The 25,786-nt window shown below is 40.6% G+C and overlaps 1 protein-coding gene across 6 annotated transcripts; it reads left to right on the forward strand.

Annotated features, from left to right (window-relative positions):
- Nucleotides 1–1,225: 1,225 nt before the first annotated feature.
- Nucleotides 1,226–23,918, forward strand: ACOT9 (acyl-CoA thioesterase 9). Of its 6 annotated transcripts, none has more exons than XM_064407450.1 (16): nt 1,226–1,637; nt 2,982–3,073; nt 4,635–4,661; nt 7,538–7,583; nt 11,201–11,371; nt 11,460–11,497; nt 13,486–13,569; nt 14,135–14,238; nt 15,017–15,090; nt 17,140–17,207; nt 18,176–18,287; nt 19,346–19,436; nt 20,203–20,288; nt 21,062–21,149; nt 21,331–21,481; nt 21,740–23,918. In XM_064407450.1, exons 1-16 carry the CDS (start codon nt 1,624–1,626, stop codon nt 21,796–21,798), a joined length of 1,305 nt encoding a protein of 434 aa, XP_064263520.1. In that variant the 5' UTR covers nt 1,226–1,623; the 3' UTR covers nt 21,799–23,918. The 6 variants fall into 6 exon arrangements, with proteins under 6 accessions (XP_064263520.1, XP_064263521.1, XP_064263525.1 ...); XM_064407455.1 differs by lacking the exon at nt 1,226–1,637 and adding an exon at nt 1,817–2,004; XM_064407451.1 differs by lacking the exon at nt 4,635–4,661.
- The last annotated feature ends 1,868 nt before the right edge of the window (nt 23,919–25,786 follow it).

Here is a 25,786-nt window from a genome sequence, read left to right on the forward strand (position 1 = left end):
AATATCTCAGGCCTTAAAAAGAAACCTATGAAATCGAAATTTTTCTTTATAATTAAGGGGGGTTTGCACAATGAGTAGGTGTTTTTACTATGTATCACAGTCACAGTTTTGTCTTTTGCACAGTCTTCTGCACTGCCTAGAGGTGATTCTTTTCATGGCACTTTGATTTTTGAACTTTCAGCAGGCATGCATACCAGGATTCCACATTTTTTTTTTCCCACAACCAGATGAGCGAGAAGCTTTGCAACAGCGCCCTCAGCTTTTTCACGGAATCACAGAATGGTTTCAGTTGGAAGGGACTTTAAGGACCATCTAGTTTTCAGGTGTTACCCTTACATGTAATGAATACTCTGTGTTTGCCAGAACATGTTTTCTCATACCCTCATCCAATCTCACTGGTCACTTGCTCAGACTTCATCAAGGCGTGGTTAGCATCTTCCTTGCTAACTTGTACCTCCTGTTTACACTGTTTTGCTGGCAAGCTGAAATGGCCAGAGAGAGCCACAAACATTGTGGTTGGGGTGGAAGCCACGGGCTGCACCTGGACACGTGTATATATCCCAGTCCCCGGGAGGTGCAGACACGATTTTGGCAAGTGCTCTGCTCCTTGTGGGCTCTGTGGTGTCTTGGTGCAGAGCCAGGGCTGCTCCCCTGCCACACACCCCAGTGCAGGCCCCATGTCACCGCTGCTCTAGGTTTCTCCAGCTCCCAGGAATAAAAAAAATTCTGATTAATTGAACTTGTTGATTATTCGCCTGTGCAAACCACACAGCTTATTTAACACAGCTGTATTTTCACAAAATCAATTAGGTTGGAAAAGACCCAAGATTATCGAGTCCAACCTGTGACTGAACACCAACGTGTCAACCCGACCACGGCACTGAGTGCCACACCCAGTTTTTCCTTAAGCACTTCTAGGGACGGTGACTCCAGCAACCTCCCTGGGCAGTCCATTCCAATGTCCAAACACCCTTTCCGTGAAGAAATCGCTCTACCTAATGTCCAACCTAAACCTCGCCTGCCACAGTGTTAAACTGTGTCCTCTCGTCCTGTCGCTGGTTGCCTGGGAGAAGAGGCTGACCCCCACCTGGCTACATCCTCCCTTCAGGGAATGGTACAGGGTGATAACGTCACTCTTCAAGATTTTAAGCCTCTTCCCCTTAGAAAATTCCGATGCCCTCAGTTACCTTCCCTAGCAGTGCCACCAAGTGACGGGCCGGGGCAGCGGCCGTGTGACGCCTTTGGGCTCCGGGCACAGCGCCCAGCTGAGCGCCGCCAGCCCGCCTTCCTCACGGCACAGTGAAAAAACGGAGCATTAAAAAGAAAAAAATGACGATGTTTATTAAGAGCAAGTCCCGGCAGGGCCCGCCCGCTCTGCCGGGCCCGCCCGACGACTAACGGTGTCCTGCCCCAGCCTCCGCCCCGGGGAGCGGCCGCGCTGCCACAGGGACACGGGGCAGGCCGGGGCCGGGCGGTGCCACCCGGGGATCCCGGTGGAGCGAGGGCTTCCAGCTGCGGGCGGCCCGGAGCCCTTTCTGTGCGCGGCGAGCCGCCAGTCGCCGGTGCGGGAGGACGGCGTGGCTGGGCAGGCGCGGCCCCGCGGTGACAGCCCCGGCGAGCACCATGCTGCCCACCCGGTAAGGCGCGGGTGGGGAATGGCGGCCGGGGGAGACGGTGCCTCCGGCCGGCCCGGGTCTGGGCAGGGAGGCCGTGCCCCGATCCTCGCTCCGCGGCCGGACCACGCTCCGCCATGAGGGGCGCGGGCGCGGCCGGGGCGGGGCACCCCGAGACTTGAGCGGCGCCGCGGGCAGCGCGGCCTCGGGCGCGGCGCCTGGGCCGGGCCGGGGCACCGGGCGTGAGGGGGCCCTGCGCGGTGTGCCGGGACGGCGTCTGCTGGCCGTGCCGTGACACACCGAGCCCAGAGGCTGCAGCACTCGCAGAGGCGTGTCACCATCGCCAGTCACGTCATTCCTGCTGCATACGGGACTCCGCTGCCTTCAGAGGGTGGTTTTTTTTTTTTTTTTAAATGTTACGCGTGTGTGTGTTTGTGTTCCCGTTTACTCTTTAAGTCCTTCATGAGTATCTGCAGACAGTGGAGACTTGTGTGTATATGATACATATGTGTCGATATACATGAAGGGGAGAAAAAGAGAGGTGTGTAAATGGCCTTGCTCTTCTGTTGGTGCCTGAGGACCTGACACCTCTCCTTTTTTGAGGTGGAACCTCAGTCCCAAAGGAAGACAATGAAAGGACCAGCAATACATATTCCTTGTCAGGATGATGCTGTGAACTATCACAAAGGGGTTTATTAGACCCTCTGTGTGTTTTTTTGTTACCACAGTTATGCTTGCCTAGAGGAGTAGTGCTGGCTATTTACCTTGTAGAACACTTTGTGAATTGTGGGTGGATTACATTCTCTGAAGGGTTTCATGGTTGTTCCTTCTTGCTTAATGGCTAAGAGGTTTATATCCTGCACTTTAGGCTTTTTTGAGTTGCTGCAGTACTAAGCCATGGAGGAGAAAACCAGGCTTAGCTGAATGGGACTGCTTGTGAGACCTTGTGAAATCCTTTTTGGTATATTCCTCCTTCCACTGCTATGCACACCAGCCAAGTGCAGGAGAAGTGCATGGTTAGGGTCATGGATGATTTCCTGGAGGCACATGGGCCCCATCTGTGTTAAGATGCTACAGGGTAGATGCTGGTGTGGAGTCTAAGTTGGTTGTCTTGGGGCATCTGAATAGTCAGTGAAGAGAACAATTACTGCCAGTGAAGTATTCTTCTTTCTTGTTTTTAGATAACAAAAGGTGTCAGTTGGAATTTCAACTGTCGGAACTGTTGTACTGATAGTATCTAGTTCTAAAAATCGAGCTGAAAATAAGGACTGGTGTTTCTGAAGTCACCTGCATAATTCCAAAATTAAATCCTAAATTATTTTCATGGGATTATTTTCAATGACTTTAATTCTTCTGCTTTGCCTATAGGTTGTACATCATGAGGAAGCTTCCTTCTGTTCTGGCTAGGACACTCACTTCTGGGACCAATGCCTCCCCAGGGCTTCCTGACCTGGCTGAAGGTAAGGCAGATGGCTGTGCTCTGGAATGATGTTACTGAGGAGTTTATTTTTTCAGGTGATGTCCCTTCATGTATTAGTATGGTTTGGGTCATGAACGTCTGGTAGCTCATGGTAGAAGTGTTCAGGAAGCAGCAGAAAATCACTGAATGTTTAGAGGTGAATGGCACAAATATCCATCATCATTGAAACTGCAGATTTAGAGGCTCCTCTGGTTCTTCAGCCTTGGCAGAGCTTGGTTCTTTTCTGGCAGGATAACTGCTGCTCAGCTCGGGTCTTGATAGAAAGTCCATGTAGTGCAGATAGGGACAATGAGACCAGAGAGAATGGCCAAGAAATGGGGAATTGAGTGCAAATAATGCTGTACAGAACTTCTAATCTGTCGATCCTGTTAATTTCGCAAACTTGTAGAAATCTTTTAATCGGATCAGCAGCATTGCCTTGTGAAATTGCTCTTGTCAATAGAGCTTTGTGTTGAAAGTTTGTTTAAATGCTCTAATAGTAATGAACCATAATGCTCCTGTTTCAGAACCTTTTAGAAAGGTTTTATTGCATTCTAATCCCTTGTGCTGAGAAAAGGGCAGGAGGAAAAAGGCTGGAGCCAGGTACAAGTAATTCCTTCATGGAGTTCTGCTTATTTCTGAGATCTTCTTTTTTCCTTTGTTTTCTAAACAGAAGACACCAACAATTACTGGTTATCCAATAAAAGAGAAAATGAGGGTTATTTGTTGTTAGAGAACTTATTTTCGTTGTTGTTAATAAATGGTAATTTAGGAGGTTAAAGGAGTGAAGCAAGGATATATGATGTTGCATCCTTGCAGCTTGCCCTGATTGTTTATTTGAATATTTGAAAATGATGCCATCTAGAAGGCCAGTAAAAACAGTGAAACAGTAAGGTCATCCTGGTACTCCAAGGGGTACTCATATTTTGTGAACTGCAATAACTGTAAACATTTGAGATTCTGTTTCAAAATTGTTCAAATTCAAAGTTTTGCTGATATGTAAACTATTCTACTGTTATGTAAACAATACCTTCAATTTGGTATCCATGCTTTCACAAAACACCAAATACTTTTTCTTAGTAGTTTTTCACATGCTTCCTTTTCACAATTTTGGGTTCCTGTTGTGAATGCCCTCACTTCTTCCATGGCTCTCCCAAAGGCTACACAAAGCAGGGCTTTGGAATTTTCCTCTGAAAAAATGCTCATCCCACTTCCTGAAAAATGCTACAGATAGTCTTTCCAAAGTTAACACTGTTTGTCAGCAGTAAATGGTAGCCCCGAGTCTGAAGAATTGTTTGGGATTGCACTGCAAGCAGATACCACACAGAGTCAGTGGACAGGGAACTGGAAAGCTGGCTTGAAAGGAAAGAACAAATTGAGTTGAAAACAAAAGGACACTGACTGTAAACCAGGCAAGGATAGATTGCCTGCAGTTACTAAAATTAAGAAATATCTGCCTAAACAGAACTGAAGCAGGTAGAATAATCAAGTAACTCCTTAGTAGATGTGAATTGCATAATTTCTTTTCATTGTTAATCTAACCTTTGTTTTGTACTCCACAGGACAGTCACCCATTCATGTGAATAATGGTGTGTTGTGGTAATTTGTACATATTAAAATATTTGCTATAACACTAAACGTCCTCAGCTACTGTTTTTCCTTCCTTTAGCACTGATGAAAAATGAAGTGCCATTATTCTCCCCTGTTGCCTTGCTTGAAGCCCCTTTGCCTTTGTCGAATGGTCCTGGTCTTAATTGTGGCAGTGTTGCACTAAATCTCTGTCAGCACACTCTGTCTGCAGTGCTGGATAAAACGTTTCTAAGAGGCTTGGGATACAAAATCCCTCACGGCAGCAGCTCCTGCAGTACTTGGCTTCCTTTTAGACATTTGAATCTGCGTCCTTCACCTAAGTCCAGAGCAAGCTCTGTACCAAAGCTGGTGGTCTTCCTGAACCTGGATGCAGCTGAGGAGCATGGATCTCACTGGTGGAGATGACTGCAGTGGTCTTGTCCAGCTGCCCTCCTCATGTCCTTTTCCACAGCACAGTGCAAATAAACTCAGACCCTGCTGCTCTGGCTTTCATGATCCAGTGATGCCAGTTTAGGAGATACTGGGAGCATGATGGAGAGGTTCCATTTGCTATAACTGTTTTACACAGTTAAGACATTTGGCAGATAAGAAAAGAAATAGCTTATAGATTTTTGTGCTTAATTTTCTTACTTAAATTTCTATTGTTACTTACTTAAATTTCTAATATCTAGAAGAGCAGGGTTGTCTTCCCAGGAGGAAAAAGAGGGAAAAAGTTAAAAACCATGTACTTATGAACGGTAAAATGGACTAGATTTGGTTTGACAACATTTAGAAACACTTTACACTTTGTCCCTTTTAATGCTAAGATAAAAAAATTAATGTGTTCTCAGCCTGGAAAATATTTATTTTTACGCCTAAAACTGAAATCTGATTTATTAAATGGGACTAACAGCTTGTACACATTTTTGCAGGTTTGGATCTAAGATTCTTTTTCAGAGCTTTTTATCTCTTTAAAGATGAAAAGGAAGATGAATTTAGTTTAAACAAAGAGAAAGTGCTGTTTATTCCCTGTTCATCCCAGCACAGTCTGCACACTTGAAAAATTGAGGTTTTGTGTTCTAGAAGCTGTAACAGTGTTTCTGCTGATGCTGTATTGATCAAATACATGCTATGGCAGCTTCACAGGTGGAGTATGAGTAACAAGAAAGTAACACCTGTTCTGTAAGCAAGCCTGCTGCTGCTTAAGGAAAAAGGAATCAGACCTTCCCTGTTTCTAAAAGAAATCAACTCTCAAGATTTTCAATCAGGTTCTTTCCTTGAAATTTTTTTGTTCTTAGAATTAGTAGTAGAAGTCTTCTAATTTCAAAACATGTTTTTAGCCTAATTTTGTAAAGAAATCAGGCCAAAGCAATCTATTTTTGTCTTTTTCTGCCTATCTTCTTGTCTTCCTCATATTCCAGAACCTTTTGTTGATGTCAGCTAAAATAGATGAGCCACCAGTCTGAAAGAGAAACATATTTCCGCAAATTTGGTGAAAATTTGCTTCCAAATCAGAGATTTGTTAGAGTGCCAGAGCTGGTGCTGGGGTCAGGCGTGGCCGCTGGTGTTTGCTGGCTCTTGGTGAGTCACTGGATCCATGTGCTGGCTGCAGTCATTCCCTTGCCTGCCTGTAGCTCAGGCTGGGGCTTCTCTAGCAGGCAGGCAGAGCAGAAAGAGGCTGGGAGTGTAGGGACAGGGGCTGGGGGTGCTGCTGGGGAAGGAGCAGGGGAGGGGAAGTTTGGGGTATAGCAGTAGTGGTGGTGTGGGAGGACTTGGGCAGAAGCTGAATGACTGAGGAGGAGGGGAGCAGAGCTGAGCAGATCTGGCTGAGAGAGTGGAATGTGATTTAAATCCTAGGAATTCAGCTAGGCTCCTCCAGGGTTTATAGGCCAGCTTGCTGGTCACTGTGAATACTCTGACCAGGCATTTAGTTTGAGAAATGCCAAGCCTGATAAAGAATCAGCTTGTGACTCACCAGCAGCCTCTTTCAATTTCACCATGGAATTCTAGGTATTATTTGGTTGCTCTTCCTTGATGTGTCCCTAACATTTGAACCTCCTGGTATAAAAGATCTTTGTATATAAGTAAAGGATCCCTTCTGTACAATTCTCAGCTTCTGTTCTGAGTTTGGGAATTGTTGCTGCTTGTTTTCAGATGTTTCCAAATAGCCAACATTCACCAGCCATGGAGTAGTTTGGTAAATTTGATTGGACCTTAGCACACTTAATAATCTCATCTGAGAAAGAGTAGAGAAGAGGTTTATGATGATTATTCTTGACATTTAGGAAAAACTTGTCCAGAACTACTGTTAACTCTGAAACTGCAAACAGGGCGAGAATAAATTGTACAGGCCTGTCTTCAGTGTCTTAACACTGTGTTCTTTCAGACTGCTAAAGGTTTGGGCTATGAAACCCTGCTGGCAAGAACCAGTCTCCTGATACTGCCTGTCTTCGTGGGTGGGATTATTTAATTGGTATTCTCCTCATTCCGTTTCCCAGCTGCACTGTTCCCTTTTATGTTCTTTTATGACTTTCTGATTTCTGCTATCGCCACAGTTTGTGTTTAGGCTTAATATTTTCACATCAAAATTCCCCAATCTAATCTTGATCCATGCTGTCTTTCAGCTGTTAATTAGCACTGGAGGTGACTGATTGCACTAACAAACACTCTTTGTTGACTATATGCAATAATCTATGGCATCCTGTTACTCAGACCATTACTGTGACATGCCTACTAACAGCAGCAGTGAATTTGGCCAAACTTTCATTTCTGGGCTGCTATTTGCATGAATTTAATTTTCCTGTTCTGGGATGAGGATTGTGCCTTTAACACCAGGCAACCTCATGTTTATCACTTGCAAACTAAGCTTGATTTGCTTTGATTTTTTTTTTTCCAGTGCGGAGCAAATTGAGGGATATAGTGGGAGCATCTACCAACTGGAGGTACAGTGTGCATTACATGTATTTTACTTCGTTTGTGAAACCAAGGTGGAGCTCAGGGTTGTGGTAGTGGAAGTTAGCAATAGTTAGCTTGCTGTCAGGGGAAGTCAAAGATCCCCTGAAAGGTAATTGAAACAAACAAAGCTTCTGAATTGATACTTTGTGGATCACAAATTTCTAAGATTTCTCTGGTAGAAACAAAATATCTGATCTTGGTGCTTACAAGATTGTCCTACTAGCTTTAAATCCAGTGGGAGTTAGGAGCTGTAGAGTCTGGCTGTCAATGCTGTGTTGCTGTTACCTCCTGAGTTATCTCTAGGTGGATTGCCTACATGGTGGATTTATCCTGCACTGGATTCAGAGGTAGCTGAGCTTGTTCACTGTGTACTGAACAGCACACAATGTTCTGTGTACAGGCTGTGTTCTGAATGGCACCTATGTTTCTTTGGAAAATTGTAGCTTGAGATCCAGGTCTCCTTAATCAGGAGCATCTTGAGCATTTCTTTGTCTGCCCTAACTTAATTTTTTATTTATTTACATATACTTTAAATAATTGCTGGTTTGGCTTTATTCGAGTTACTTTCCTTCCCCTCCATTACATTGAATAAGCCAGAGTTGACTGTAACCCTTTCTGTTACAGTCTGGAAAAGTCAATTTAGCATTCTGGAGTTTGCATTGCAGTTTGGTTGCTCCCATGTTTTTTGTTAATTTTGGCTGTGTTTGCTGAGCTCTTTTTTCCCACTTTGTGCAGTGATAGGGAAACGAAGAGAGGTGTGCCTGGGGGAAGTGTCTGAGGTATCTAGGCCCTCTGACTCAGTTTATCTAAACACAGCTTCAGTCATACTAACAAAAATGCCTGAATCTGGGAACCTGATTTTTGCTTAATAAGAGTAGTGTCTAAGCATGAGGGGGCTTGAACTTTTCATCAAGTCAGCTAGAAAGGGCCCTAGAAATTGTTTATGAAAAAGCCTTTCCCACATCCCTGAATGGCTGAGGAGGAACGATGCCATATGGAAATGCAGTTTGAAAATTGAGATTTTAGAGGGCTCTGGTCAAGTCTGATCTTCCATCTATTTTTTTCCCCTCTGCTCTCATCCTGGAGGGAGAGCAGACTGAGGCCAGGATCACCACAGCAGTGTTTTTCTTAGACGGGTTCTTCTCTCTTGCTGTACAAAATGCAGCAGAAATGGTTTGCAGATTAATGAATCCTTTAGCTACCATGAAGAAGTAAAGCCAGGGAGACCCAGATGGGTGTGCTTGGGAATGACAGGTTAAATTCAGAGAGGTTTGGTGGACATGGATTGCTAGCCTTTGAGAGCCCACTTTAAAAATAGAGTGACAAAGAGTTGATACATGTGGAGACTGAACAGCTGGGAATTTAACTGAGTTAGGCCACAGAATTACTAAAGAGGACAAACCTGAGGAACAGCTTGACAGGGGTCCTGAAAAGGGAGCTGGGGAAGCACTGCTGTACACATATCTGGCATGCATGTTGGAGGAACATCTTTAACCATTGGTTTTGCTAAAAGGAGATTTTAGTTTGTGATTTCTCTTGTAAAGGCCAGTGGCATTTTGTATTTGTTATGAAAAAGAAATATCTTGTTTTTGTGTTTATTCTGTTTTTGTGCTTGTAGTTAAAACTATTAATTTGTTCATTGTTAAATATAGTCTAGATGGAGTTGTGGCTATTTCAGAAATATATAAACATTACTCAGGATGTTTAGGGCAGATGCTAGTTAATATTTAGATGAATTATTGTTACTGTATGAGTAGTACTGCAGTGTATTTTTCTGTTGAAAAATGTTACTGCTTTGAGCCTAATACTTCTGCATATTAAAGAGCACATTCTGAAGTGGATGTCAAGAAGAATTCTGCTGCTGACCTCAGAGGAGCCAGGATGGAGCTGGTGAAAACAGAATATAGTTAAATTTTTATTGTTAGGTTTCTTTATGTTTGTAGACAAATTTATGATTTGCTTTCTGATTACTTTCTTTTAATCCTTTCACTGAAAGAACTTGGAAAAAACTTTCTTAAAAAGCATTAAGATGCATCATCTTGGACCTTGCATCTTTCTTTAGTCATCCAGTAATATTCCATTTCTATTTATGGCATAACTTTAAACATTAACTGTCTGCAGAAGGCTGTTATCTTTCTGTTTCCTCTAAACTGCATGGTAATCATGTTTCCTAGATGAGGTGAACCACATCTCATGTTTAAAACAAACAAACAAATGAAACTAACTGAAGTTTTCTGCTTGACTTTCATTTTCTTTGATCATGGATCATTTGCATTTCCCCGAAGCTTATTAAACAGAAAAGAGGTAATATAAATATGTTGAAGCTTGACTTTCTGAAGTAATACTCAGCCAAGTAAGCCTTCATATTAATACCCAGAATTCATCCAAAGTCAAAACTTAAGACAAAATTTCTTTGTGGTGAAAAGGTTTTTTGTTGTTTTCTTGATTTCTTCTTCTCCTTCTTCTTTTTTTTTTAAATTGGTTTTGTTAAACACAATGTCACTGAAATCTCATCAATGCAGCAAGCACAAGTTGAAGGAATGGCACGCATCCAGAAATTTACCTTTAAGTTTGGTTGCTTAGTGTTTTGTGCATTCCCTTGCTCTATGAAATGGATCCACATTTTTGCTTACTGTTTGGCTTTATACCAGAACTGTTGCATGTTTAACCCTTAGGTTTGTAATAGATGAGTATTGATTCTAGGGATGTTATGAATTATCTGCTTTATTCAGTCAGGTTGCACTTTTAAGGGGAGGGAAGTTTGGAACAGGTAAGAGAGCATGTTGGGCAAGGCTGTTGTATCTTGTAGATACCTGTGCAAGGAATCAATGTGGTAGATTGGAAAGAACCTGTGCAAGGAATCAGTGTGGTAGATTGCAAAGAAAGAACAGTAAGCTGGCCCCTCTCCATTGTGGGAGTTGCAGTCCCTCTGATTTGGTGGTGCTGGAAAAGCAACTCTGAAGGAATTGTTCTCCCTTTTCTGTGCTGTTACTTTCTGTAACTTTTTATAATTTTAGGATGTCTGTGTAGGAAGAGAGAAAGAAAAGTAGGTTAGGTTTTTTTTGTCTTTTAGCTTGCTCTTAGAAGTGATGTTGCAAAGGGGGAACTCACCTGTGGATGATGGCAAATCTTAGCAGATTAGTTCACTTGTCATTAGTGCTAGCCAACACTGCATCTACCTTACTTCTCTGGAGAGATTGTCAGTTGATGGTCAGTCCTTTAAAATTGGCAGTGTGGAAGATGTGTGGTACTGTAGCTCTAGAAGACATGAATATGCACACAACCTCATAGGTTAAATTATGTGTGATCTGTTCTTTTCAAGGGGAATGATTTTGGTAGCATTCAGAATTAGATGCATTTTGTTCATCTCATTAGTGTGAAGTATGTTCTTGCCACTTGTACACAAACTATTTAAAAGATTTCTGTAGTAGTCTTGCTTAGCTTGTCTCATTTTGTGCATTTCACTTTCTTTTCAAGGCACTCTCACTGTGTCTTGCTATATCTGCTACTTTTTGGTTTTAACTTCAATAATCGTTGATGTGACATCTTTTAGGGTTTCAGTTCTTTTACTGTACTTCAGAATAAGGAGTTTTTTTCTTACCAGGGATCATGTGCAAGCAATGCAAGAAAGAAAAGCTCTCCATACTTTACTGGCAAAACGGCAGGAAGATCTCCCTCCGAGGAGAATGAAGGATAGCTACTTGGAAGTGATTCTGCCTCTAGGAAGTCAGCCTGAAATAAGAGAAAAATACCTGAATGTACACAACAGCGTAAGGTAACAAAGCAACCATGTTACACCTACAGGAAACTGTTAACTTCTGTTTTGCCATGTAAGTATTTATTTGTCACCTCTTATATTGCAGATTTGGAAGGATACTTGAAGATCTTGACAGTTTAGGAGGTATGTACCTATGCCCTTGTAAAGGCTGCACAAAGTGAGTTTGATTACTGCTGAGCACTGTGGTGTGACTGAGTAGGGCCTTGAAAGGAAACCCATAATTCTGCCTGAAAGAGAAGGAAGGATGATAAAGAACAGATGGAAACAAAATTGTTCAGCTTCCTGCCTCTGTCAGATTTTTAAAGGACCAGCTACTAAAACAATTTACTGAAAAGTGATCCTAGATTATGAATTTGCATTGAGTGTGAACTCAGAGAAAATTTGCAGGGTGCATATTGAAAATGAAAACATAAGATTTTTTTTAATTGTAAAAATCTCAACCAAAACTGCCACAAACACCAACAGTTAATGAGATGCAAATATCTTTGTGTTCCTTTTGGGGAGAAGAGAGTATAATCTGGAAAGCATGTAATGTATCCATTGAGAACAAATTAAAAACAATTGGTGTATGTTCTTGGGTTCTGCAAATTGTTAAGGGTAAACAAACTCAGTTATTTAATGAGTTAGCATTCTTTTTTTTTTCCTCCTTTTTATTTATTTGTGGTCTTGAGAAGTTCACCATCATTTTCTTTTGTGTAATAAGTGTGAGGTTGTTAATGGAACTGGGAGATACTTTTTCTTAAAACATCACCAGGTGACTTCCTCCTTCATCCTAGTTCCATAGCTGGTTTGGAACTTTTTGATGGAGGTTTTTGACAAAGAATTAAGTACTTACTAAGGGGAAGTTGTGAATAGACATCTTTTTTCTCTTCCTTCTGAGAGTCCAGATGGACAAAATTGAGGAAGGCAGAGAAAGAAATTAATGAACGAATGCATGTATATTGAAGATAGAAGAAATAGCTGCATGAATGATATTTATTCCAGGAAGGTGGAAGATACTGGTTTCAATATCTGTCCTGAGTTAGAAAAGGAGACTTCAAAATGTTGGCTACCTTGCATTGTTAGATGAGATGAGCCTGTTTTTCATTCTGTGCCTTGTTTAATTTCCCCAGAAATGTGTGAAAATCAAATTTTTTTTCCTGTGACAGTGCAGAATGTCTTTACTTTGCAGTCATACGGGGCTTCAGTCAGTTCCACTGGGGATGTATTGTTTTGGGTTAATCAAGATTCTGTCCCAATTTAATAATGTTCAGGGTGGTCATATTGATACAATAAGTTGATAGGCTTATCAGGTTTTAGAATTGCGACTTCAGTAAACATAGGGAAAAAATCTTAGATTACTTGGAAGGATAAAGATCTTCCAGAGCACAGATCACAGAATATTCTGGCTTGGAAGGGCCCCACAAGGATTATGAAGTCCAACTCTGAAGTGTATGGTCCATATGGGGATTCCTTCTCTCTTATCTCAGTAAGTACAGGACAGATACTTTTGATAATGAAGATGTGTTGAGTGAAGATTACATGAAGACTAGAAAAAAACCATATCTTTGCAGCCTTGAATTACTCCAAGGAGTCTGTTCACTTGGATGTGCTCTTATGAACAAAGCTAATTAGTTTAAATAGTGATTTGGCTAGTAGTAACTGTGGTGTGATAAATACCTCTTACTATGGTTTTGTGCCTGTAAGGCACAGTTTATTTAATCTCCATCTCTTTAAAGGAATCAGTATTTAAAAAGTCCTCAGCTAGCATGTGTCCTTGGACAGCCTTCATGAAATCAAAATAGAGCTAGGGGAGTCTGAGACAGGGAGCTGCAGAGGTAGAGCGAAGAGATCATGTGGAATTGGAAGTCAGGTGATGAGCTGGTTTAAAATGCTTTGTTAAATTTGTCTTTGTAGTAAGTAAATATGCATAAAACTGAGATAGCTGCTGCTGTTTTCTTTATAGCAGTCCCATGTGTTACATACATGAAGATGTGGAAGCTCTGCTCTCCTATAGTATGATACTTTAGTTTGTGTTTTCCAGGTACCTCTTATGCTTTGCAGAGATGACTTTGATCTGCTCCACTTATGTTTTTGTTAAAGAGCTGGTTCCATTTTTGATCTCTTTGCAGTTCTTATTTGCTACACTCACACCAAGCAGGAAAAGCAGCAAAGGTCTCCTTTATCCATAGTTACAGCTCTGGTGGATAAAATCAGTAAGTGGCAATTTAGTAAATAAAGTAGTTTCATCTGCTTGTTTTACTCTTTCATCAGCTACTGCCTTCCCATGGTTGTTATTGAGCATACCTTTTTCACTCCTGTTTAGTTCTCTTCATCTTGTTTTAGCTTTGAAATTTTCTGGCTTTTGTTGACAAGAGGTGGGAAGTGGCTTTTCAGCATTTCATGTAATTTCCCTTCAAAATGCAACCTACATGGTTCCTGCACTTTTGTGTTTAGTTTTATTTTGGCATACAGATTCTTAGCTTCATTACTGAACAGGATTTGTTCTGGTGAGTTGGACCTTGCTTGTGTTGCCTGTTCTGCTGAACACTCCCTTGGGTCTGCTGTCCACCTCTGTGCCTGCTTCCTACTCCTGCTCTGGCTTCAAAAGTCTGCAGAGGCAGAAACTGCAGACAAGCAGTGTGATCCCTTGCAACTCTTCTGGGTTGTCTCTGTGTGTGTTGCCACTTTCAGATCACATAAAGGTCCTAGGAAATCTGGCCTGTCTAGTATTAGTTGTGAGTGAGCTGTCTCCAGTAACCCCTAATGTTTGTCTTGTAGATTTGTGCCAGAAGATTATACAGCCAGACTGTGACATCAAATTCACAGGCAATGTTTCTTGGGTTGGGAAGACCTCCATGGAAGTGAGGATGCACATGCTGCAGGTTAGTTCCTGTGACTTCTCTCCATCTGACGACAGGCGTGAGGTGCTTCAGGGGGAATTTACAAGACCACATGGTGACAGGACAAGGGGTTGAGGGGTTCAGGCTGAGGGGTTTAGATGAGATAGTGGGAAGAAATTATTTACTGTGAGGACAGTACTGGAACAGGTTGCCCAGAGAAGTAGAGATGCCCCATGCCTGGAAGTGTTCAAGGCTGGGTTGGATGGGGCTTTGAGCCACCTGATCTTGGAAGGTGTTCCTGCCCATGACAGGGGGATTGGAAGAGGATGTCTTTAAGGTTCCTTCAAACCCAAATCATTCTGTGATTCTATGATAAGTCAGGTAAACAGGTACTTTTTGAAAATTCAATTGTTCTCCTTAAGTAAATTCTCTGATGTAGAAGCTAATGTTACACCTTTTTTTTCTGAACTCCTTACAGTGCTGGCATTAGTGGCAATTAGTGGTATAAATGAAAAAAAAACAACCTATGGCACTTCTCAGAGTGGGTCCTTTTACAATGACTCTGTTGATTTCTTCCCCTCCCTGCTCAAAGTTTTTAATAAGCATCCCCATGTAAATGTTTACATTGCAGAATTCCTGAAATGAAAGTTTTAATTTTTCTTTATCTTTGACCAATTGTGAGAGGTGTTGGAAGGAATGACAGAATGTGAAAGTTAGCAGAATTAACAGTATGATTGAATAGTTTATGGCAACTAAATAGCTTGCTAAGCACATTTCCAATTTTAGAGTTCAGTAATGTATTTTTTCCTGTCTCTTTTAGCTACATGATGGTGATTATAGCCCTGTGTTAGATGCAACCTTTGTCATGGTGGCCCGGGACCCAGAGAATAAACGGTAATTTGTAGGACAGGAAAAGTTTCCTGACTTCTCCTGTGCTCAAAATGGCAAACTTGGCAGCTTGCTCTGTATGTGTAGAAGCCATATAATATGGGTGGTAAATAAACCACATAGTTGATGCCTTCTGCTGATAAGTATTAACTTTCCTGTGACAAACTTCAGACTTTAGCAGTCATGATACCAGGAAATGTTGGTAGTCTTGGGATCTGACCCTTTTTTTAAAAACAGATTTTCCCTGTGTTTGAGTGACTGGTCTGAAAGAACACAGAAGTGAATGAGTCTGCCAGAAGCCCACCTGCATTCTAGTAGTTGTTTGAATTAATGATTGACTTTCAGTGATTAGATAGTCTTTGAGTGATTAATACCATTAATTCTCTAATAGACACTTAATAGGTGTCATCAGAATAATTCAGATTAAAACTTGCTTATGTAACTAAAATGAAACTGGTAAGTATTCCCAGAGAACATAAAAAACCCAAGACATTTATTTTGTTGTTTTTCTCATTTTACTTTCTCTATAATTCCTTAGCTATTAAAATAAAAGGCTGCTCAGTTGCCATTTAGGTTTATGACTCCAGCATCAGAAAAATTGGCTGTAATTCTTACCTCTTTCCTATATAGCCTGCCCAAGTAATAAACATTTCTCTGTTTCCAATTAGCTTAAATAATTGCTTGTATTTAGTAAAGATATGTTTAATGAAAGGGTTTTACTTGATATAATTTTGTGGTCCTGATAACATTAGAAGTAGTTTCTAGGCTTTTGTTCCTTCAGATTTGAAGGATAAAACCTAGAAACAGTGAATATGCTATACATTAAGAAAACAACTTATATTATGGTTCCCATTTTAAAGACTAATTTTTCAAAATAATGACGTCAAATCTGATGTAATTACACAGTAGCAGATTGACTGAGGACAAGCCTACATGGACTTGTGCAGATAGATGCAGACTTCCATGGCTGTTGTACAAGCTAGCTGGCCACAGGACAGCTGTGTTTTGGAAGATTCTGTCCATATAAGGAGGGTATTTATGTGAGGTCAAAACGCTTCAGAGAGGTACAGGATATGTTAGGTTGGCTGTAGCCCCACAGAAACAGCGTTGTGTGGCTTTGGGAAACTTGTATCAACAGCTTGGGGCTTGGCCAGGAGAGCTGATGTGGATGTGTGCTGAGCTGAGGGGAAATGAGCTCTGTGATGGAGGAGCTGGTGGATATCCAAAATCCAGTAGTTTAGTAAACCAGGAAAGATCAGTTTGTTCTAAAAAAAAGCACCTCTCTGCCTCTTGTTGCCAGCCCAAGTAAAGGCTTGGGGTAAAGGTGAATTGTTCAGCAAGCCTCTGTGTGTATGTGTGCATGTATGTTATATGTCTATTGTTCTCAGCATTTGTATAAATGTTGAAAGTTAAAATATAATAATTAGAAACAATGGGGAAGAACAGCTCTTGAAAATAAGTGTTTGTCTTTACTTGTGCAAATAATTTAATATTATATAAATAGGTTAAAGTAAACTTATTTGTGCAGTAGAATAAACATAGAAATGTTGTGCTCAAGGCATGTCATAATCTTTGATAAGTGGTACACGTGGTAAACAGCTTTTGGCTGTTGATAAGGCTGTCAAGGGAGCATGTGGATTATGAAAACACTTGCTGGCTACAGCACTGTGTTCTTCTGTTTCAGAGGAATGGTACCAGTCAAGTTATGGTTTAGACTGTCCTAGATCATCATGTTTTCATTTGCTGAGTTTCTGAACACCTTTCTTCTTGAACAATTTTCAGTATAATTTATGAGTACAATTTTAGCTTCTTAAGAACCATAGAGGCGTCACTTTCTCTTTCCTGATTGCACTAGGTAGTGGTTGGATCACTCAACTGCCTCTTCAGAGTTAAAGCTAATGTGATATTCTGTTGGCAGACATATTTATTTTTATCCTATAACCTGAAGTATGTAATTTCGTACTGTGTATGCAAGCAGAAATGGAAGACTGTTACAATGTATTTATGGGACAAATTCTTGTAAAATTTAAACTTAAAAAACCTTCCTGTCCATAGGCCAGCATTTGTTAATCCACTGATTCCTGAGAGCCCTGAGGAGGAGGAAATCTTCAAGCAAGGGGAATGTATGTCATATTTCCTGGTAGTATGCACATCTGCCTCAGTTTCAACTTAATAGCTGTGAGGAAGCAAAGTTCAGGAGTTCAACTACTTAGAAATGTTCCTAATTTGTTTAAAATCAGATTTTTGTTCTGTCTCATTTGTGTCAGTAGAATAAGAGAGTTGAAAAGCCTATTGCCACATCCTTGGAAACTCCTTGGCTAAACTGACAGACACTCCTGATGTGCTTTGCACACACTCTGAACTTCTCCCTTGGCAGGATGCTCCCTCTGCTTTGGATCTGAGTGCAGCACAGGAGCTCTGAGTACTCTGGCCAACTGATTACCCCGTGGTGGGCCTGCAGGACATCACAGCTCTGTCTGTGATGGGGACCTGTCTGGGTCCCTGTGTTCCTTTTAGAAAGAAACTCAGGAAAAGTGGGAGAGCAGGGGAAGGAGCATGTAGCTCCATCCTCATTTGTTTCAAGCTGGAGTTTTAAAGTGGAGAATTAGAAAAACACTCAAGACTGAATAAACTAGACAGAAGATCTTTTAAGCTAAAATTTCAGTCACTGAAACCTATGCTAATGGGTTCTGTCATAAACTTTCATTTTGTGCCATTGGCAAAACCTGAAGCTGGTTGTTCTGTAAGGTTTCTTGTAAGATATGTTCTGTACTTTGAGGGCAGTACTCAAGTTTTCTGTAGGAACAGTGTGTGGGTGTCATAAAATATGTGTAGAAGTTCTTCATCACATTGGTGAGGTACTAGTGAACTTCAGCTTTATTTTTATTTTACTGCAGTCAATTATAAAAGCCAAATTTCTCTTTGGATCTATAGCACCATGAAATTACAGTTTTTAACTTTTAACTTATGGGGGAAAAGGAAAAATAAATGGAAAGATGGTTGATTTCTGGTTAAAATCTTCAGAGCCATTATTTGTTTTTTCTTTGAACTTTAATACTATGTTTTTGGTTTTTTTAAAAATAATATTCAGTGAACAAGTCAAAGAGGATTGAATTCAGCACTGCTTCCTTACTGAAAATGGCTCCCACTGCAGAAGAAAGAAACATTGTCCATGACATATTCCTTAATACACTGGACACAAGGCAAGAAGGGGAGGGGTGAAGGAGAACTGACATCTTGTGAAAGAGAAAATTGCCTTTTGAGTGCGTGCTCATAACAGAGTAGTCTGGAATAAATTTAAATACATTTAATACATTTAAATTCTGTGGCAGTTTATTTGAAATGCAGGTACAAGCTTTAATGTGATACCTGCAGCTCTTAGAACAGTCTTCTGTTGTTCTAAACAAGCTGTTAGGAATAATTTTGAGGAAAAATGTTAATAATGTTTAACCAGATAAGAGAAAGGAATGGTTTTGGACTCATGACTTGTACAATCAGTTTTCTGTCATGATATCTAATAAAAAAACCTGTGAGGGCAGGAACTGGTCACCTTTTAACCAAATAACCTTGCAATGTGTTTTAAATACAGTACCTGACAACATTATTTGAGGTAGTTGTTAGCATGCTTTTCTTATACTTGAGATTCATGTGAAGTCATCTGATGCCAACAGTGATTGAACAATGTTTAATTACATTAGTACAGTGTTATATTTATGATAATTTATAATTTCTTTAACTTATTAGCCTATAAAATTGTTATTTTTAAAGCTGTTTACCAAAGGCTGCTTTCTCTTAAAATTAGCTATTGTACTTGTGTCTGGTTTTAAAAACTTAAAAAACTGTCTTTGTGTTTGATATTGAATTATTCTATTAGCTCATATGTGCTTTTATTTCCTATTATGACTTAAAAAACAGAGCAAGGCTTTCTGACAAAGTGTGCACTTTGTGGTTGTGATTAATCTTTTCTTTCATGTACCTTTCTCAAGTCTCTTCATTCACATAACCTTGCACATTAGCAGAAGTTTTTGAAAGATCAAGAGCATAAGTTTATTGCAGTAACAAATCAAAGGACAGCTTTAGATATGGCTTCAAGGTCAGCTGGAACAGTATTTAGTGATACCATTTCTGTTTGGGTTTATTTTGGTGTTCTATATTTTTAAGGCTTTTTTTCAGTATGTGTCTGCATTTGCTATTTCTGCTTTTTTGGTGTGCTGAATTTTGCCAATTCTGTGGACTGTAAAGTTTATTGTCTCTTCCAAAGGACAGTGAGTTTCCGGAGTCGTAAATTACCACCCAATTCAGTGTGGATGGAAGATGCAAAGCTAAAAGGCCTGCAGATTTGCCATCCTGAGGTATTTGGAAAAAATATTGATGAATTACAGAAAGGTCCCTAAGAAGTAACTTTGAGAGAGAATTTTTACAGGGACACATAGTGACAGAACAAGGGGTAATGGCTTTAAACTGAAAGAGGAGAGGTTTAGAATAGGTGTTAGGAAGAAATTTTTTACTGTATTTGTGGTAAGGCTCTGGAACAGGTTGCCCAGAGAATTTGTGGATGCCCCATCTCTGGAAACGTTCAGAGCCAGACTGGGTGGGGCTCTGAGCAACCTGGTCTAGTGCAAGGTGTCCCTGCAGGGAGGCTGGAGCTGAATGTCTTTAAGATCCCTTCCAACCCAAACCATTCCACGACTACGAATTTTTGCCTAATATTAATCAAACCATTATTTTGTTTGGCTTCTGCAGTCCTTGCAATTTAGAGCCTAGTTTCTTTTGCCAGTTTTTTGTTATTTGTTTGGATTACCACTGCAAAATGGATGATTTTTAATGACCTTGTTTTCTTATCAGACTGTTCATTCTGTGTAAAGAAATTCCTTTGCAAAGTGTTTGCAAAAAGTTTGGCCTTTGGTTGCTGATACAATTTTGAATTGTTACCTTATGCTGTCAAATTAGTCATATAAGCTTCTATTAAGTAAAGTTGCCTTGGGCATTTTGAATTTTACATACATATTTCAGTAGTGCTTTTTATATATTCAGGTGTTGGGACTTCTGTTAAATAGTGTGAACTGAAGTGCAACACAAATTCTTTGAAAAGAATTTGGTATTTGTTTCTGTTTACAGGAACGGAACATCTTCAACAGGATCTTTGGGGGTTTTCTCATGAGAAAGGCATTTGAACTGGGATGGGCAACTGCTTGCAGCTATGGGTGAGTTGTGGACCTGCAATGTTTATATAATGCAGAGCATTTTGCTCATACACAGAGAGTGGGAACCCAAGCTAACCAACCTAATGACAATCTGAGCTGAAAAAACATAGGTGTCTGGTGGAATCGTGCACTATTAGTGTGCAGTGCTGCTTTACTTGGAGCATCTATCATATTTACAAAGAGATTGGCATCTTGCTCCTTGGAGCTTGGGTTTTAAGCATTACTTGTCAAGATAGAAAACACATCCATTTTCTGTTTTCTTTTATCTGACCAAGCTATTGAGATGGACTTTTTAACCATATAACATATTCATTATATCAAAAAAATATTACATCTTTGCATTCAGTACACAAGAGGAATGGGTTGTAAACTTCTTCTTTAACTGCTTGAGCTTAGGAAGTGTGACTGAAATCATCACCCAGCAAAGGTCTATGTATAAGTTTAATATGGGGTATACAAAGCCTGATATAAAGTGTTTTGTGTCAGTGCTTGAAAAACTTATGCTTGAGCAATGTTGCCATGAAGATTGTCTAGCAAGTGTAAGTCATAAGATACAATAATGGAGCAATAATGTATCCTTAGAAAGTGTGTACTTCGTTGGTGTGAGAGATTTCCTCCAGTGCTGACATAAGTCCTTACACTTCCTGTAGCCTCTGTTTAAGAAGAGATTTATTCTCTAGTAACCTTCATTAAAATGCTGACAAGTAGATATTTTAAATTTTTGCAAACATCCCTTTTATTCTTGAGAAGAAATTTCTCTTTTGCTTCCTCAGGGGTTCCAGACCGTTTATTGTATCTGTTGATGATATCATGTTTCAGAAGCCAGTAGAAGTTGGATCCTTACTGCTGCTTTCTGGACAGGTAGGAGTTGTTTTCCTTATGAAAAGGAGCAGACTTTGTCTTTGCTGTCACCAGTGTTACTCACTGATAATGAACAATGTGCTATGAGAGTGTGTAACTTTTCTTGTTTAACAGTGTAATGAAATCTGTTTTCAGCACTGGTGATAAATTACAAGCTCTAACTCTTGTTTTAACTGTGTAGGTCTGTTATACAGAAAAAAACTACATCCAAATTCGAGTACACAGTGAAGTTTACAATGCAAATACCAGGGAGCACCATACTACCAATATTTTCCATTTTACATTTATATCAGAAAATGAGGTCCCACAAGTTGTACCTAAGACGTATGGAGGCAAGTATCCCATTAATATGTTGTCATCATAATTCTGTAGAAAAGATGAATTTGTTTCTCTTGGAACATTGGTCATTTTAATAACTTAACTATTGGCATTTAAATAATCCAACAGGATTTCATGGCAAACCACATAGATTTTATGCTTTGATGACAGTGTGGATTACTTCTTCCTTATGCCAGTCTGTTTAGTTGTAGTTGCCCAGTATTGATACTAAGGTACTAATGTAGCTCTCTCTTTTCTCCACTTTATTTCAGAGTCCATGTTGTATTTAGATGGGAAGCGACACTTTACTGCAGTCATGAAAGAAATCTGACAGGCACTGGGTGCTGCAGCAGCCATGCAGCAGCGTGCTGTCTTGGCGAGAGCTGTCACCAGAGGTGGCTAATGGACAGGTGCTTGTGATACTAAAAGACAAACCCAACAACCACCCGAATCCAAACCAACCAAACCCAAACTCCACACCAAAACCTGCATTTTCAGTACTCTTCATATATTTGCATATATTTGGATTTTTTATTCTTTATTGCTAGAATTTCTTGAAATCTTTTACATGCCACTGCTAGGAAAAGAGGCTGAAAAAGTGCAGTCTTAGGCTTTGGATAGACTTTCTTTGTATAGTTTGAGAGAGCTCATTGCAATCTTTGCCGTCTTGTCACCATCTGCTGCCTTTTCCTTGGTAGCTCTCCTTTGTGTTTCCCTGATAAGGGATGGAAGTTCTGTCAGAAAGAGGTGTGTAATAAGTAGATGCACACAGGTGAGGCAATTTGACCTCCATTCTTGTCTAAATTAGGTCATAATTCTTTTTTGAACAAGGACACATGCATCTAAGCAGCAGCAGAGGCTCAGAAGTCAGTAGTGTGTGCGCAATGGAAAGCAGGTGTTTCCCATCACTGGGGATTTTACAAGGTTATTGCAGCTTCTGTTTGGATGGTTTTCATGTTCCCTTGGGAGGAAACTGATTTTTGCAATGAAATCAGGTGGCTAGATGGTATTTTTTGGCACTCTGTTTGTGTCCCTGCCAGCCTCTTCTAATTTTTTGTTTGTTTGTTTTAATATATAACTGTGAGTTCCTTAGTGAATTATTTCTCATGGCTTGGAGACTAGAGGTCTGACTGGTGAGACTGGGTGGAACTGGGAAGTGGCGTTGCAGAACAGAACATTTTGGTTTATTAAGGACTGGGAACAAAAAAGGTAAAATGCTGCCCAAATGGTAATGGTGATGTTTGGTGCTGCAGTTAGGGGTCCTGAGAATCTGTGTTGAGCAGCTCCCAGGTCAGCTGCTGAATGATGGGATCTTTATCCCACTGAGGGGTGGTACAGCTAGAGGAGAGTCTCCTCCTGAGCTGGATTATTTATCTGTTCCCTTGGTGGACTGCAGTGCAGTATCAGTATTGCACAGCTCTAAAAGTTGTCAAGTTTACCTGTGGCAGATAGAGAACTTCCCCAGCACAGAGGGGACACCATGGTGGTCATAACTATGGCAAATAAATAATAGGAACAGAGTACTTGGTACTGAAGTGCTTCTGATGTAATGGAGAAAGTTTCCAATTTCTGGCACATAAAGCCCAATTTCTTGAAATCAGGAAGCTGAGTGGATGGAAGGCATCAACTTTTAGCAGTGAGTATGTCACAAGCATGAAACTGGTTCTCTGGTACATTCACATCAAGATTGATATCCTAACTGATCAGGACACCCAAAGGGGAGCTGGGCTCAGGGGTTGAACAGATGAAATGTGATGTCTTACCATACACAAGAATGGATTCTGGCTTCCCCATGAGGTTTAAGATCTTTTGAAAAGAGGATGCAGCAAATAGTAATTATGTCAATCAGCACAGATGCATGAACCACATTGATAAAATAAAGTACTATGTTGAGCTTTTCTTTCTGAATAAGAAAGCCTGAGACAGTCACAGTTAGGAGCAGTTTCCTTTGGTGCTAGGATGGCATGAAGTTCATGACCCCTAGCAGCTCTTTGCTATTCCTGTGAAGAATTGTAATTGAGCATTGTAATAATCAGTATGTTATTACATCAGCCTTTCCTTCTTCAGATTCAGCTGCTGCATTGGGTAAGTTAGATTGCTTTCCAGAGTAGGTACAGGGGTGTGGCCCTGATCCAGAACAGATTCTTGCATTGCTCTGATGGTAAGCTCTTGGTTCCTTCCATAGAGTTTCTCTCTTCAGCCACACTCCATTCCTGACTCAGCTCTATGACATTAAAATTTTAATGGTTATGATGCTGTGGAGATAAATTGTGTTTTCTGGGTTTTTCCTTTTTAAAACTGACTCTGTTAGACTCACCACACAAATAAAGAACTGAAATTGTATCTCAGCTTCTTCCCCCTTGTTGCAGGGATCAATGTTGACTGTTAAAAAATACATAGGAAGGCAGGAAGTGAAAGGATCTATTTCAGAGCTGTTTTACTCCTGACTACCAGTTTTTATCACTGACTCAGTGATCCTACCTGGATCACTTTTTTATAACACATATAAGTTAAGGGGATTCCAAATCCATCCTCTACTGACTTTTCAGCTGTATTTAAAGATGAATTTATCATAATTTCTAAATTCAGCCTTTGGGAAGGGGTTGGAGAGAAGAAGAGGTAATAGAGTAGGGAGGAAGATGTGACATCAGAACCTCTGGACACAGTGAAGAAAATGAATGCCACAAATGAAGATGCATAGAAGAATTGATGTGTTCTCAAAGTTCATGATAACTTAATCATATACCACAATGACAATAGTTTCAGAATGTACGTGCAGCCATACAGAATGTGTGTGTGTGTATGCACATATGTAAAAGATACATGCTTTTCTGTTTATTGCTATATATATGTACTCATGTATTTTTTACTCTGAGATGGTACCTCTGAGCTGTCATCCTCTCTGGTATCTTTGTTCAAGGGTGTGCATGCTGCTTTGTGCCTTTGTGTGTATGTGACAAAAATGTTCTCATCTCTCACATTTAGAATTAAAATATTTCAACGTAGTAATTCATGTTTATGTTGCAACTTATATCCAGCCTGTCACTGCTGTATGACTAACCAATACCACAGAAGCCTAAAGGAATTGCTAGAAAATCTTTTTATTTATAGTAAGCTTAACTATATAATTAATTGACTGTAGCTTTCTAGCAGGAAGCAATGTCTGTGCCCATTGTGGAATACAAGTGAGGAGGAGCAGGATTGCCTCCCCTTACCCTTTCACTTAATAGTGATATAAAAGGAGACTTCTGTGGGATTGGCTGAACTCAGTGCCCAAAGGAATGCCTTGTTTCAAATGTTTTTATTTTTCTGTGGTTAAAGAAGTACTACAATTACTCAAACTTCATGTAACAGCTTCTGATAGCCCTTTTTCAAATAGGGACCATTCCTTTGCAGCCCTGTCAGATTTTGCAGCCATGTCACATTGTACAGCACTCTGGAAAGAATTTTGCAGGAGCTGGTGTAATGTGGGCCATAGAGCAGGTTTTAGTTCAGAAACCTGCTCCAAACTCACTGCATGCTCAATTGGTTTTACTGCACGTCCAGTCCAGCCTTTGGTGACACTGGTTTAATTGCTGATCCTGCTCTGAATGCATTCTTAACTAGGCATGGGAGAGATCATTGCTTCATGGGCTAGTCACAGGCTAACAGGAAAATAAAAGGGGAAATACTCAGCTTTCATGAAAGAGAAACTGGGGACTCCTTTTGTGGAAGGTGTTGGATGACCAGAGCTGCACAGAAAATACACTGGAGCACTTCTCTGCCAGCAGAGATCCTCATCCCTGCAGGGCTCCTGTCCATGAAGCTGGAGGCACTGCTGGGCATTGGCAGGTTGGAAAATACCTGTAAGATCATTGAGTCCAGCTCATTGAGTACAGGCTCCCAGCAACGTGGTGTTTATTTTTTAGATGTACTTGAGTTTGCAGAGGAAGAGGTTTCTGTGGGCAAGGAATGGGCATAACCCAGGCAGGCTGCAGAGAGCTACGTCAGCTAATAACATCAAAAATCTGTGCCATTATTATCTGAATTGGTGCTTCTTTGATACTTCTGGAAGTGACATCCAGGTCTCAGCTAGATCCATCCTGCTTGGAGAGGTGGCTTTCATCTGCAGACCTCACCACCATATATAGTTTAACAGCTGAGGGGGCAGTAGAGGGGTGTGGGATGCTTGCCCAAAATAGTAGAGGAAGTTGAAGACTGTTTCTTTATTAGTCACTACTTGCCTTGCAGGAGCATTTTTGCTTTTTCTGTAGAAGACATGCTCACAATGGTATCTGCATTTTATGCACTTCCAAGAGAGGCCCCTGAATATATTCTGG

This window comes from Passer domesticus, chromosome 2 (genome assembly GCF_036417665.1).
Source record: "Passer domesticus isolate bPasDom1 chromosome 2, bPasDom1.hap1, whole genome shotgun sequence".
In the NCBI taxonomy this organism is placed as follows: domain Eukaryota; kingdom Metazoa; phylum Chordata; class Aves; order Passeriformes; family Passeridae; genus Passer; species Passer domesticus.